Genomic DNA, 15,368 nt, shown 5'->3' with positions numbered 1-15,368 from the left:
CCCGACCCCATCAACCCTGACCCCATCAACCCTGACCCCATCAACCCTGACCCCAGCAACCCTTACCCCCCATCCATTTTCTTCCTCCATGTCCCATCCATCAAGCCCACCCATCAACCCTAAACCACCTGCACGAGTACATCGATCCTGAGATGTGGAGATTGTGCAGAATTCACCAGAACCAGAACCAAACCACTAATTTTCAACCCTCAATAGCAGTCAAGTTCTGCTGTTCCGCAAAATTGCAGACCGATAAACAGCATTTCCAAACAAAAACCCATAAATGGACTTTGACTACAAGTTGCCCTTGTTTGGCAAAATTTGCGGCCGAAGTCCCCAAGTTCTGAGTTTTTTCACCTCTGGCTCCGCGTGAGCCATTTAAACTTTATCCACGAACCACGTGATTTAAATCACATGACTATAAATAAAACTGATCTGGAACATAGACTTCTTCCCGTAGTGTCATATGCTTTATAAATAAAGGGATCTTGCTCGGGTGTTGTTGTGTAGTTTGGTGTTGTGTAAAAAAGAAAGTCACTTGTGTAGTGTCGTCGTTGCTGTAGGGGATCACACAAAAATCAAGATGGATTTCACGTATTTTCTGGTTATTCTGGCCGCAATTTCGCCAGCTTTGGCAACCACACCACTAGTAATGTGGCATGGAATGGGTAAGAAAACAACTGGCTCATTGAGTGTAGGAAAGTGACGACGAGTTTAATTTACCTATCAATATCATACTGCTGAGTCTTTTCTTCGAGTTACGGGTGCTCCAGTAATACTATAGATTACAGACATAAAACACTGTCCTTCTCTAGGCTGAAACCCCCATTCATAGCTATTTGTTCAATTATGGACTCAACATGCGTATAACTTTGTTTTGTCTATTTTGTTTAGTCTATTGTCTTGTATTATTATTAATTGAAATTATTTGTTGCATGAATGGAAATAAAAACAAACAAACAAACTAAGGTTCAGAAGTCAATATTCAAGTTTGAAGTTAATCCACATAAGTTAGTATAAAGTTAGACCCAGTGACTGGGGCGCTCCTTTTTTCAAAATTTTGTCATCGCGACCGATATTGACAACATTTCGAAAATAGGAGTACAGCGCCCCAGTCACGTGGTCTAGCAATAAAAGTATAAAGTAGGCTGTAAGCACATAATATTCCTTGGTACCTTGTACGTGTGCAGTGAACTAATGAATGAGGTTTGATCCGCTTTCGTCTCCACGAACAATAGCTGATAAAACCTCTCAGTTCTAAGAATAAAATTTAATAACCATCCCAAACTCTGACAAGTCTAATTCCAACGACCCTAAAATGCAAACCCACAAACACAAACCCTATTTTATATGTTATTATACATTCTCTTACAGCCTTAAAATTGTTGCCTTCCCAGGCATTAAATATTCTGAATCAACTTGCTTTGTTTTATTTACATAACATTTTTACGATTACTGTCTGTTTCAGGTGACAGCTGTTGCAACCCCCTAAGTCTTGGGTCAATCCAAAAAATGATTGAGAAACTCGTACCTGGCATTTATGTTCACTCTCTTGAGATCGGAAGTGGAATCGTTGAGGTATGTGCAAAGAGTTATGGAAACAGTGTCTATATCCTGCCCATAGAGCTATATATATTGACTAGAGCGCTAACACCCTGTTATACACGCGCTAAGGTTTTGAAGCCGTGTGGGCGCATCCATGTTTATGTACAAACCAATACAAAAGCTTGAAATTTTGTACGGCAATTGTACGGCTATTTTTTTTTTTCTTTTCTATTTGTCATCGAACCAAAAAATGCAGCAAATGTGAACGCACAATCTGCTAATGAGGGTACAAAACTGTGAGCGTCATGTGCGTCATGTTTAAAAGGCGCGTTTACTTTTTTTAGTACGTCAATCAAGTCGAACTTACGGTTTTCATGTGCTGACGTACGCGAATGGGCAGTCGTGCACGTAAGCGCACATGCAGAATTTTAAAAAATCGCGGCAATGTGTGTTCTCTTAAAATTAAAATCGTTCCGTAGTCACGCAACACGTCAAACATGTCTGCGCTCAGGGTGGCTCAGAACGCGGAGCAAGTTAGCGCTCTAGTCAATATATATAGCTCTACGATCCTGCCACCACTTTTTCATTCGTCATGAAATAAATTAGTATTTATCTAATGTACTCAAATGAGATATTCCTTTGGGTAAACTTAGTGACGGAATGGTGGCAGGATGAGGGAATCTTTCCAGAGTTTGTGTCGATCAATCCTAAATTGCCTCAGTTAATGTTCTTTTTAAAGCCCACCAATGGACCCATAGTTAAACATGAATAATTTTGTTGATTTGAACGCCCTTTGTGGACTTTGAAAACAATTGATTTATTGCCCACCACTAAAATTGGTCTAGCAACAACCCTATCCACAACTCTGTTTGCAATGTTTTGAACAGTAAAGATGATTTTGCCATAGTGAAGTAACGACCTACTGTAATGTGCTTCTGTTTGTTTAAAGGCAGTGGACACTATTGGTAATTACTCAAAATAATTATTAGCATAAAACCTTACATGGTAAGTAATAGGGAGAGATTGATAGTATAAAACATTGTGAGAAACGGCTCCCTCTGACGAGGTGTAGTTTTCGAGAAAGAAGTAATCTTCCACGAATTTGATTTCGTGACCTCAAATTTAAAATTTGAGGTCTTGAAATCAAGCATCTGAAAGCACACAACTTCGTGTTACAAGGGTGTTTTTTCTTTCATTATTATCTCGCAACTTCGACGACCAATTGAGCTCAAATTTTCACAGGTTTGTTATTTTATGCATATGTTGAGATACACCAAGTGGTGAGAAGACTGGTCTTTGACAATTACCGATAGTGTCCAGTGTCTTTAAAACGTAACATTTTTAGTCTAATATGACTGAACTTCACATTCATGATTTCTTGAATGTTTCTTGAATGTTTTTATTAACAGGACACTACCAATGGATTCTTTATGAATGTGAATGACCAGATTGCCATGGCATGTCAAAAGATAAAAGCTGATCCCAAACTGGCTAAAGGATACAACTCCATTGGTTTCTCCCAAGGTGGTCAATTCCTGTAAGTAATCGTGCTTGTGAATGTGACATGTTGTGGCCGAGAAGTCTAGGGTCGCCAGACCGGGTCACTTATGTCTTTGAGCAAGATGCTTTACTATAACTGTTTCTCTTCACCCATGGGTATAAATGGGTATCTGTGAGGTCAGAGGGTAGAGGTGTCAGGGTATCTTGTGGTTGATTTAGCTTGGTGTTACAAGGAATGGTTCAAGGAATGAAATAAATTAGCCTAGTGACCAGGGGGTAATAATGTTTCAGTGCCATGAGCGTCACTGAGTGACGGACATGGGCGCTATAAAAGAAGCCACTATTATTATTATTATTATTATTATTATTATGATGGATAATCTTTGACTTGACTAACTGAGTCACACTGCAGCGGTAACGATAACGACGCAAATAGAACGCGTTCTTCTATTGGTTGAATTGCTCCAAGCAGAATACGCACACACTCATTCAACCAATAGAATGCATCTTTTCGTTATGGTTTTCGTTATCGCTGCAGTAAGACACGTCCTTTACTCTATTTATCTTTTATTTTAGGAGATCTGTTGCTCAAGAATGCCCGTACCCACCGATGCTGAATCTCATCTCAGTAGGTGGACAGCATCAAGGTAGGAACTGTGTTAAAGGCACTGGACACTACATTGGTAACCACTGTTAGCATGAAAACTTACTTGGTTACGAGCAATGGAGATATTGTTAGTAAAAAACATTGTGAGAAACGGCTCCCTCTGAAGTAACTTAGTTTTCTATTAAGAAATTATCCACTAAAATATGAGATTTTGAGACCTCAGAATTTGATTTTGAGGTCTCGAAAACAAGCATATGAATTAAAGCACACAACTTCGTATGACAAGGGTGTTTTTTCTTCCATTGTTATCTCGCAACTTCGACGACCAATTGAGTCCAAGTTTTCACAGATTTGTTATTTTATATATGTTGCCAGCTTGGCGTTTATATCCCCTTGTGGGAGTTTGCCGAGTTGCCTTGATGGGCAGATTATTCAGACAGAATGATAAAACAATTTGTTTAAAACAAAGAAACAGAAATCTATGATGTTTGTCTTTCTAGGTGTTTTTGGTCTCCCCCACTGTCCTGGGAACTCCAGTTCCATCTGTGATATGGTCAGGAAACTTCTGAATCTTGGAGCATATGTCGAGTGAGTAGAAACGATTCTTTAAAAACTTTCTGACACCCAAAAGCAAGTTCCTGAGAAATATACATGAGCTTAAGTTAGATAGATAGAGGTACTGTTCAGACCATGGGGCCAGAAGATTTGAGCAAGATTTTTGGGGTTAAAGGGGCCGTGTGTTCATGCGATTGTTAAGTTTGATTTCTTACTTTCTTAAGATGGCCTCAAGGGTTCACCGGGCTGTTCTACAGCATTGTTATCTAGGCTACTTTACTTTTTTTTTTTTTTTACAATTTGTTATATTTTTTGAATAAATCTTTTCCCTCCTAAACCAACTTTGATGTCTAAATTTTGTATGTGTAATTTTATCTTCTTGTAAATTTTGTATTCTCTGTATACTTTCCTGTAATTTGACCCTCAGTCGCCTTAGTAATTCCTTTTTTTTAAATTTTTTTTTTAAAGAATAAACCATCAAAGAATTTGTCTTAATGTATCTTTCTTCTTCTTTTTTTTATGATCATCAATCGTCTCAGGTTTGTCCAGGACATGTAAGTTTTAAAATTTTCATTGCAATTAGTTTCTAAAATAATCCATAGTGGTTGTGTAACAGAATATTACACTAAACTACCAGTCCTGAAATTTAATCTTTGAGAGAGGAAGGCTATTTTCATTTTTGAAAAGGGCACTTCAATTGGAAGATGAAAAGGACACTTCCATTGGAAAATCTTGAAGTCTACGGGAAAATTTTGAAAGGGCACCAAGGCCAAGACCTCAGCGAAGGGCCAGGCCTGAACTACACTTGTGGTAGTGAAATATTTACAGTGTGAGATTTACACCAAAGCCATTTTTATCAATCACCTTGAAGATCAACACAAAGAGGCAAGCTTCTTTGACCAATCGTAAAACCTGTTTTATTTATACATGAATATGTATGAGATGTTAATTTGTTGACTCTTTTGATTGGATTACAGGCTCGTCCAGGCTGAGTATTGGCATGACCCCTTGAATGAGGACGAGTATAGAAACAAAAGCGTTTATCTCGCTGTGACAAACCAAGAAAAGGTAATTATTGCTGTGGCCATAGTCATTTATTCTGCATCCAATGACCAGTCATTCAGAAAATAGAATTAGCTGATTATGCAAACTGCTTACCGACAAAAAGAACCTATGGTTCAAATGCAAATGGCTTGAGCCAAATTTCATAGAGCTTCTTAAAGCAAAAAAAATGCTTTTCTGGTAATGCCCCCATTTCCAATTCTCCTCTTACTGTTCCATGTCTTTGTTATTTTGATTTCGGTTGGAATGGAAATAAATGTCTTGAAATGAAATTGAAATGCATGAATTATATCCTAATTTTATCTTTAGAAAGTTAACATGGCCTACAAGGTAAATCTCCAGAAGTTGAAGAAGTTTGTGATGGTAATGTTCACAGAAGACACCATGGTACAGCCCAAGGAAAGCGAGGTAGGATCTCTTTGTGCCATTTTGTCTTGTTTTAGCAGAGTGAGTTATGGTGTGTGATTGTGTCATAAATTCTCATGCAGTTAGCTAGGCCTGTGCGACTAGTGTTGTAGTCGCGACTATTGATTGCTTAGTCGAGTGGTGACTACCTTTTTTCAACAACTTGGTTTTTCGTGCCACCACAACTATTACAAAAATAGTCGCGACTACCTGTTTAGTGAACCAACTATGTATCTTACAACTACTCACAACAACATAACTTGCTTACGAAACACAATCAGACAGCAGTGACCGAATCCTTCAATCCTTTCAGTGTGAATTTTACTATATTGCGCCTACGGCAAACAAAATGTCTCAATGCGTCTTGGGAATTAAAAATCAGTCACGACTATTTGAGGCTCGACTAGTCGAGTAGTAAATTTCAATTGTCACTCAGGCCTACTGTTAGCACTCTCTCCTTGTTCAATATCAATTCTTCTTTATTCCCCCATATGACAGTGGTTTGGCTTCTACAAACCTGGACAAACTAAGGAGTTGTACACACTGCAGGAGAGTCCACTTTACACAGAGGTAAGACAGTTTGTCTTCTTTCGATCTTTGGAGTCTCCATCAAACAAGCTTGCTTTTATAGGAGACTCCCACCACTTAATCATTACATTGTGTATAAAGTACCATTATGTCTCATTTTGTAAGCTAACTGATCGAGTAGAAATAAACTGAACTGAACTGAAGTGATGTTTATCTGGTTTTGTTTTATATACACAGGATAAACTGGGTCTGAAAGCGATGGACCAGGCTGGCAAACTTGTTTTCTTGAAGGCTCCTTTTGATCATCTGCAGTTCACCCAGGAATGGTTTGAACAAAACCTTCTCAAGTACATCCAGTAAACTCCCAAGACAGAAAGAGATCAAAGTAGCACATAACAAAAAGAAAATGTTAACCTCTTTTGTAAACTATTACTATAGTACACCTTTTTTTAAATACCGTACTCAGAATTGTTTGCAACAATTAGTTTTTATACATTTTAGAGAATTTTGATAATGCAACGAGGAAAAAATGCATTAAGGAAATTATCGGCACAGAATCAATTGGGAAATAACCCTGATCTGAAAGCTGTTGGTATCTATGAAACAATTTGGTTGTTACATGTTTGTTTGGGAAACCAATTTATAGTTAATGTGTATTTTTCTTTTCCTGGTTAACTTTGAAATATAGTCTGTAAAACTGTTATGCATTGTTTTCTCGTTGCTCGGTAATGCAAATGTTTTTACGAACCTCAATTCTCTTTTAAATAGACCTGACTGTCCTTTTGGATTCAGCTGTACAGCTGCGAGTGAGGATGATTAGCCTCCCCCCAAAAAATATAAAAACTGAGAAAAATATAATTAGTTGTTTCAAAACTACTTACCAACCTCAAGGGCTAATGGTATAAATGCAAAAAGAAGATAGTCAATTGCCTGATGGTTCAACTTTAGGAGAGATTTGCTCAAAAGCTAAAATACGACAGTTTTTTGTTGGTTGCCATTAAACCTTCCAGAAAGACTCTGCTAGGGTCGAAATGGCAGGGCATTATCTTGTTTTTTTGCAACTATTTTAACTATAATACAAACACTTGATTCCTAAATGTTCATGGAAATTAAAGTTCATATGAGACTTGCATAGATCAGGTACAACGTTTGGGACTTGATTTATAATCTGCAGTTTGATTTCTGTCTAAACAATCAAAGTAAGTTTGAAACAAAAAAATGTTGAAACTGTTAGATGTATATTTTGTTTTTGTTGAAGGTTTTAGTTAAAGGGCAGTGATTGACCATGTGTTAAGTGGTATACAGTATATACCTTGGTGTGTTAAAGCCATTGGACCCTTTCGGTTCAGAAAAAAAAAAAAAAGTTCACAGATTTACAAATAACTTACAGGGTTTACAGAAGGCAATGGTGAAAGACTTCTCTTGAAATATTATTCCATGAAATGCTTTACTTTTTGAGAAAACAGCAAAACAATATAAATTCTCGTTAATGAGAATTACGGATTTATTTGAAACACATGTCATGACACGGCGAAACGCGCGGAAACAAGGGTGGGTTTTTCCGTTGTTTTCTCCCGACTCCGATGACCGATTGAGCCTAAATTTTCACAGGTTTGTTATTTGATATAGAAGTTGTGGTACACAAAGTGTGGGCCTTGGACAACACTGTTTACCGAAAGGGTCCAATGGCTTTAAGGGTCATAAATGAGAATGGAAGTAAGAAACCGGTTTGCCATGGTGCAGTCATTTGATTCAAATTATTCAAATCGTTATAGGCAAATTGAGGCTGGATGGTAAAATAAATGTCAGTATTCGCGTCTACTGTATGCACACTGGAAACATGACAGAGAGAAAGGAAAACAAAGACTGAAATGGAGAGGAATCTTTCTACTTATATTCTCTAAAAAATCTTCTAATGATGTTGTTGCATGTAACTTTAAAAGCATAATGTCTAATTATAACTCTCGAGTGTCTTAATTTGTTGCCCTTATTACATTTTTGATAAAGAAAATTAATAAAGTACAGACTAGATTCTTACTGATTGTAATTTATGTGTGCACTGTGTTTCATTTTACTGTTGTTTTGACGTGGTTTTACTGTTTAAAAATGTTAATTTTTGTTATACCCTCACACCGATGTGTGCTAGCACCTTCCCAAAGTTCTGTGAAAAAATCACAAGCATATTACTTGGGTGGGCTTCAAACCCTAACCCAGAGCAGTATGTCTAAAAAAATTTGTTCTTAGTTATCATTTGAAAGGGTTGACATTTTCTTGCAAATTTGATTTGAGAAAACAAATCACTTTTTAGCCATGAGGTGGAAGTTTACACGGGGGCGCACCTACTATTTTTCGGCCGTCGCATGAACACACAAACCCATATACACAGAGAAGTGCCGACACATGCACCACCTCGTTCCCATAGGTGACTGTTCGACTTTCCGTCACGCTGTTCAAACTACGTTCTCTGAACAGCGCAATACCCGTGAGACCGAGGTGGCCGCACAGTTGCTACATGACCTTCATGACCTTAGCAACAAATTCAAGATGGCGACGTCCATGACACAAACAGAAGCACAACGAGTGGCCTCTTTACCGGTAAATTTAATACACTTGTGAACTTGTTTGAAAGTACTTTGATAAATTTATTGTGAATGTAGATATAGCAGATTAATTTCACATGTGACTTGGCAGGAAATTACTACTCAAACACTAAATACGAGAGGATTTGTTAAGGATGCAACTGAACTGAAATTTGACTGTACTGTGTGTCATTGTGTGGTCAACAACTGACTGACACAGACAGTGATTGATGTGCCAGCGCAGTATCATACTGTTACTGTACTAGTGTGGACACACGGCACACATCACATAGCCGCACATGTGGTCAAGCGTGGCCACACCATAGGGGATAGAGCAAGGAACGTGTGGCTAAACAAGAGTTTCCTTGAATTGAATGATGGAAGATCATTCATTTAAACAAACCATGATGATGGAGGTTTCTACCTCCATGAACAAACAAACAAACAAACTAGCAAACAGACAGTCGATTTTGAAGCAGTAAACTTCTTTTGAATTTTGACTGTTTTTTTAAATTTTGTTGGTGTTAATTTCAGTGCCAAGAAATAGCCATCATATTTAATAATATAATAATAAATTTAAAAAAAACAAAAAGTACATAGAACAAAGATTTGAGTGCTTGGCAGTTTTTCCTCTTTGAATTGGATAAATCATTGTTCTTATTCTGCTCAGATACCCAAACGTCCATACTGTTTAACCAACCAAACTGTCTGACAGAATGTTTTAAAAAAGTAAAAAGTAGTTGCAGGTTGCAGTTTACCACAGCTAGGTATGGTTGATCTAGAAAACACACATTTTGTATCATAAAGACTTCTGTTACTCATGCCACCCACATTAACTTCATATCCACCCCCCTGCCTGTCCTCCGTCTCAATCCATAGAAACAGCAAGGATGTTTAATGCTAGCTCAATATCTCCAATGGGACATTGATCTGAATGATGACGCCAATATGAGAGAATCTATTCTATTAGATTACCTTCATGACACACTCATGTTTGCTGTGGACCATGGATTCCCATGGCTACAGGTTTGCAGCATTGTGGACTTGGCTAGGGAGATACAGCAACAAACTATTGGTGAGTATATTTATGTTTTATTTATTTAGAAAATACACTAGGCAACACAGTGTATATAAAAATACATAACATAATGCCTACTACCAAAAAAACCCAACCCAAAACCACAACAACAACAACAACAACAAAACAAACAAACAAAACACCCCAATAGACCTTTCTTTTGCAACGTCACAGCCCGAGTTTTTGCCAACCCAGGTTGGAAAACTATGGAAAGCAATAAATTCAAATCAAAAACAGACCAATACTGTTTGTAACAATTTACACAAATATTCAAAGATTGTGTTGATTTTGTTCAAAACAAAACAACTAATTATGAGTGGCATTTTATTTGATTAAAAGTTTGCCCAAAATATTGAATTTGGTTTAAAAAAAAACTGTTATTACGATTGAGTGTTTACTAACATTCGGCCGTCCATGCCAACTAAGGCTGTTTGTTTATCCCCCAAAGTTCTTTACCCCTACAAATAAACGAACAAACAAACTAACTACATCAACAAGACCAACAAGACAACAGACAACAGGAGAACCTGGAAATAATTAAGACATGAACAAAAAGACGAACGCAGACACACCACTGAAAAAATGATGCGGGCCTGAGGGATTAAAGCTCAAAAACTTGTCGATAGGCTTTCCCATAGGTTGGGGGTGGTGGTGAGCTTTGAAAAATCTCCGCATAGCTGGCCTCTGGACTTGGCATCTCTGTAGGACCCTGGTTTGAAGTATTGAGGCGCTTGCCGGGCACACTTGGGTAAGATGAACTAGACCACTGGGACCGTTTTCAAAGTCTGAAGTTTTCTATTTTGCTGAATTTGTAATTTCCTTATTATTTTTTCTCTTCAGGTCAACCGCTTAGTTTTGCCATCCAGCTATACCGACAGAAATCACTTGAGTATGCCCACGAAGGTCGTATCTCAGATAAGAATCTAAAGATCTTCACTAGTCATTTCTTTGCAACATTCATGAGGCACTACAAACTGTATCAGTTTGTCTTTACTAAGCCACGTTTACCAATGGTAACTCAACATGAGCTGTGTGTGGAAACCCCGCCAGATGTATTTTCGCTCAAGGTAAGGGTTCTTAATATCAGGGCAAATAATATTAATTACTAGTTCTTATATAGCGCATTTTACAATAACCTTATCAATGCGTTTTACATTAGTGCCCTGATCATTAGGCCAATAACAATCCTTTTTAATCTTTCTCAGCTCCCTTGGGAGTATACAGCCCTGAGCTGACTGTAAGGCGCTTGTGGCTTTTCATACACAATATCAACCTCTACCCTCGCAGGTACTCACTGGGTGAAGAGAAATAGTTATAGTAAAGCATCTTGCTTAAGGACACAAGTGTCATGACTGGGATTTGAATCCTCACCCCGATGACTCAACCACCAGAACTGGTGTTCGATGTTCTTATTCCACTCGGCCATGACACCCCAAGAGCAGTAAAGAGTCGAAGTCTGTATTATATTGCAGTAGCATTCCACTGATGTTAGTAACATTAGTTCTTAAACCAGATTCAGAAAAAACTGTTTACTTGTAATATATTAACAATTTTCATTGCTGTAGCTTCCCACTGATATTAGTCACCTTAGTTCTTAAACCAAATATGGTTCAAATTTTCACGTGTATTAATAACTTTCATTTGGGCATTGACAGGACAGTAAGCCTAATCACATCTGGGAGTACAATCAGAAGCTGGCTTCTATAGAGACTGAAGAGCAGGCAAGGATGGAGGTCCTTCAGACTGAGAAAGAAAACTTACTCCAACAAGAACCTGGCTCAGAAAAACCTCTCTCTCTTTTAAATAACTCTGAGGTACCAATTGAACGAGAGGTAAGTGTTTTTATCTATTTTCTACCCCAAAAGGGACATGTTGCCTTGGATCGGGCAAGTTGGTCTATGAACAGCATAACCATTTGTAATAAATTGCATATGGTTTAGAAAGCTGTTTTTAAAGTATAATGATCCACACAAATGTGCCTCAAAATTGCGTGGTTACAAACACTTTTCATTCAACTCGCTCGATCCAAGGCAACATCTCCCTTAATCTGATGTTCGGTACTTGCCCGAGTCCTGTTGAAAAATTCCACAGGTATACTCAGACCTTGAACTTCGCCCTTGTAGGGACACAGTAATTTCACTCATTTGGTTCTAAGCCAACAACTATTAAATTTAGATGAGGAAAAATGGCTAGTACTACATGTAGATTGTTGAGTTTTGAAGGCGCTGGCACACTAACGTGGAGTGAAATAGGCTTGATGTAAGCGCGGATTTCCCTGCTTAGGGTAAGCAGAGCCATGGGCCCAGATGCGATGTAGCCAAGGAGTAAATAAAATAGAAGATAAGTAAAATTCTTTCCAACTTATTACAAAACTTGTTAATTTCTTTCCCAGAATCTTTCCCAAGTGATTAAGGAGGCAGTGAACCTTCAAGGAAACTACACAGAGCGGCTTCTTCAAGCCCAAGTAGAAGAGGTTCAGGAAGATCTGGATTATTACTTTGAGAAAACCGCCCTACCACGCCCTGCAGCCCTCGGCCCACCTCCACGAACCAAGTCCCCGCCTCGTGTACCTCCGAAGAATAAAACTGCCAGCATTAAAAGTGGCGTTGCAGATGGGAAAAAGAAGTCACTCGGGAGTGAGCTGTCGAAAGGATCAGCTAAGTCGTCACGGTCAAAGACACCGAAATCGGTCAAAAGCTAAGAGCATAAATTCATTCATGTTTCTCGTTTTGTCTTTCAAAATTATCTATTGAGGATACTGAATGTCAGGCATGGAATTAAACATAGGCCATGGCCACCAGTGTCCCTGGTCTTGGCCTTGGTGCCCCTTCAAATGTTCCCATTGACTTTAAGATTTTCCAATGGAAGTGCCCTTTGCAAAATGAAAATGGTCTTGCCCTTTGAACGAAATTCCAGGCCTGGGATGTTTATCTTGGTTCGACCATCTTGGTTTTTTTTCAACTGATATTAAAGCAATCACATTGAAGCTGTGAGGGCAAATAGTCTGGCCCCCTTATTGATAAAGTGTGTATTAGTATTATTGCATGTAGGGAATAAGACCAAGGTGGCCAATATGCAATACTTCACATATCAGCTCATTTTGAACTGAACAGTAACAAGTTATTTTAAGATAAACGACATTGGCACAATTGTTTTATTTATTGACTTTGTATTAAGTAATCAGTCAACAAGAACATTCACTCATTTTAACACAGTATTTAAGTTGTAGATGAAAACTTTATTTAGCGTCAACAATTTTACTTACTTTTTTTTTTGTCGTCCAGACATTTAACACAGTTATCCTTTGATAGAGAACATTCGCCTGTGTGAACAGTTTAGCAACAATGCCCAAATCAGCAGCAAAAGGCAGTGAGGTTTTTTTTCTATTTCCAATCAACCAAAAGTCACAAAATTGATCATGTCTGGACTTGATCATTTAATATTTTAGTATACTTCAGATTATTTCCTTAAAAACAAAACAAATGTAGAGCGGGATAAAGCCCTGCTCAAAATTCCTGCGAATGCAAATGCGAAGCAAATTTTTACGTCGCAGGGCTGTTTTCGCAGCCAATGTTTCACAGGAGTTGAACACAGTTCAACTGTTTCAAATTATTCACTGATAATTTGTGATGGAAGGATGACCCAGGCTTCACACAGGAAAGCATGGTCTCTATTGGGTTTATCTTGCATGTGTTTGCAATTTGTTTTTATGTACTTCGAAGAGTTATATTATTGTTAGTAATTTTGTTATACAAATGTCACCAATTCGTTTTAATTTATTATTTGTCTTTCACTCATTTCATGGTTTAACGATAACTCACTATTACACTTCACCAACTTATACTGCACAGCAGAGAGGGTTCTAAAGAAATATTATTGCTGGTAATTTTTAAATGCAAATATCACCAATTTGTTTTAATTTCTCATTTGTTTTTCACTTATTTCATTGTTTAACAATAACTCACTATTAAATATCACCAACTTTCACAAAGACTTTATAAATATTTAACGATAAAATGTATATATATTTACTTGATTTTCAAGTTTATTTATCTTCCAAAGTTAACTACACAAAGATTTAAAATTGTAAAGAAATGTGTAAAATGAACACTTTAATTGTCAGAAATGCTTGATGCATCTTGGTGAATAATTGAACCAACCACCCATAAAAAGATGATTCAATATGTCTTGTTTCTCTTGGTACTCGTTATAGAGTAGCTAATCACAAAACATGTTTGCTTACAGTATAGCAGCGTATCATTCATGACACTGTTAGCGGACTGTGTTAGTTCACAAAGTTAAGAGGAAAACCACACAATTTCAAGGGGTATTTGTTTCAATCATTATATTCTACTTTTAAACATCTTTCCAAAGCATCCAATCAGAAAGTCACCTAGACCCATTTTCATAGAGCTGCTTAACGACCGAAGCGCTGCTAAATCATAAGCACATGAAAGTGCATGCTAACCTTCCGGTGCTTACTGCAGGAAAATGAATGACGTCACAATGTAAATCTATTGTGAACGCTCAAGACAGCTGAAGCACTGCTAAATCATAAGCACATGAAAGTGCATGCTAACCTTCTGGTGCTTACTGCAGGAAAATGAATGACGTCACAATGTAAATCCATTGTGAACGCTCAAGACAGCTGAAGCACTGCTAAATCATAAGCACATGAAAGTGCATGCTAACCTTCTGGTGCTTACTGCAGGAAAATGAATGACGTCACAATGTAAATCCATTGTGAACGCTCAAGACAGCTGCCTTATTTTCTTGCTCACTTGTGAAATACTTTTACACCTTAGCAAGTTTTTCTGTTATAGTAAGCAAAATTTTGTCCTTACCGTTGAGCAGCGCTAAATGCAAACTGGGCCCTGTTTGCCAAGCAGCCAACTCACAACATGCATCAAGAGATTAAATGACAAATTTTCATGTATATAGCTTTTTCCAACTCAGGGAGTTTCTTGCATTTATCACTAAATCACATGTGTATGTTTTGGATGTATTATACTCCTTTATAATAAAACTTCATTTGAATTCTATTGTTGAAAAGCACAGTTGAGTTTACTTATTATTTGTAGTATGTGTTTAAAAATTCACAAAGACCAAACGCCAATTTTATGGATTTTATGGATAAGTTAATCACAAAAGAATTTTGTTCACCAGAAAAAAGGGTTGTCAGCCACTATGCTGTAGCAGTATACCGCTAGTGACACTGTTGTGCTGAAATTTAAGAAAACTTAGCTTGTCAATTCTTTGGCCTTAATATCATTCATAACCATTGCACCTTAAAAATGTTCCCACAGACCAAGATTTTTCAACGATTTTCCCTTTGCAAAATGAAAATGGCCTTGCCCTCTCAAAGATGAAATTCCAGGCCTGAAGCCCTAAATCTTTATCAGCAGGTTTTTGATAATCAAATCGCAGGCCTGATACTTCACGGAGGCAACGAAGGCGATTGCCTCCGTGTCCCCTGGTCATTGCCTTGGTGCCCTAGAAATGCTCCAGT

The 15,368-nt window shown here is 37.7% G+C and overlaps 2 protein-coding genes across 2 annotated transcripts; both read left to right on the top strand.

The window, feature by feature from the left end:
• Positions 1–517: 517 nt before the first annotated feature.
• Positions 518–7,578, top strand: LOC117304707 (palmitoyl-protein thioesterase 1-like). Its single transcript, XM_033789303.1, has 10 exons — positions 518–668; positions 1,469–1,578; positions 2,955–3,082; positions 3,622–3,692; positions 4,153–4,240; positions 4,747–4,761; positions 5,185–5,275; positions 5,579–5,677; positions 6,173–6,244; positions 6,440–7,578. The coding sequence occupies exons 1-10, from the start codon at positions 584–586 to the stop codon at positions 6,560–6,562; spliced, it is 882 nt and encodes a 293-aa protein (XP_033645194.1). The 5' UTR covers positions 518–583; the 3' UTR covers positions 6,563–7,578.
• A 1,168-nt stretch (positions 7,579–8,746) lies between these two features.
• Positions 8,747–15,358, top strand: LOC117304706 (uncharacterized protein C8orf74-like). Its single transcript, XM_033789302.1, has 5 exons — positions 8,747–8,797; positions 9,661–9,856; positions 10,700–10,926; positions 11,515–11,691; positions 12,252–15,358. The coding sequence occupies exons 1-5, from the start codon at positions 8,747–8,749 to the stop codon at positions 12,558–12,560; spliced, it is 960 nt and encodes a 319-aa protein (XP_033645193.1). The 3' UTR covers positions 12,561–15,358.
• Positions 15,359–15,368: the final 10 nt, after the last annotated feature.

The sequence above is a fragment of the Asterias rubens genome, chromosome 21, assembly GCF_902459465.1.
Source record: "Asterias rubens chromosome 21, eAstRub1.3, whole genome shotgun sequence".
Classification (NCBI taxonomy): domain Eukaryota; kingdom Metazoa; phylum Echinodermata; class Asteroidea; order Forcipulatida; family Asteriidae; genus Asterias; species Asterias rubens.
This window is presented reverse-complemented; position numbering and strand designations above follow the sequence as displayed.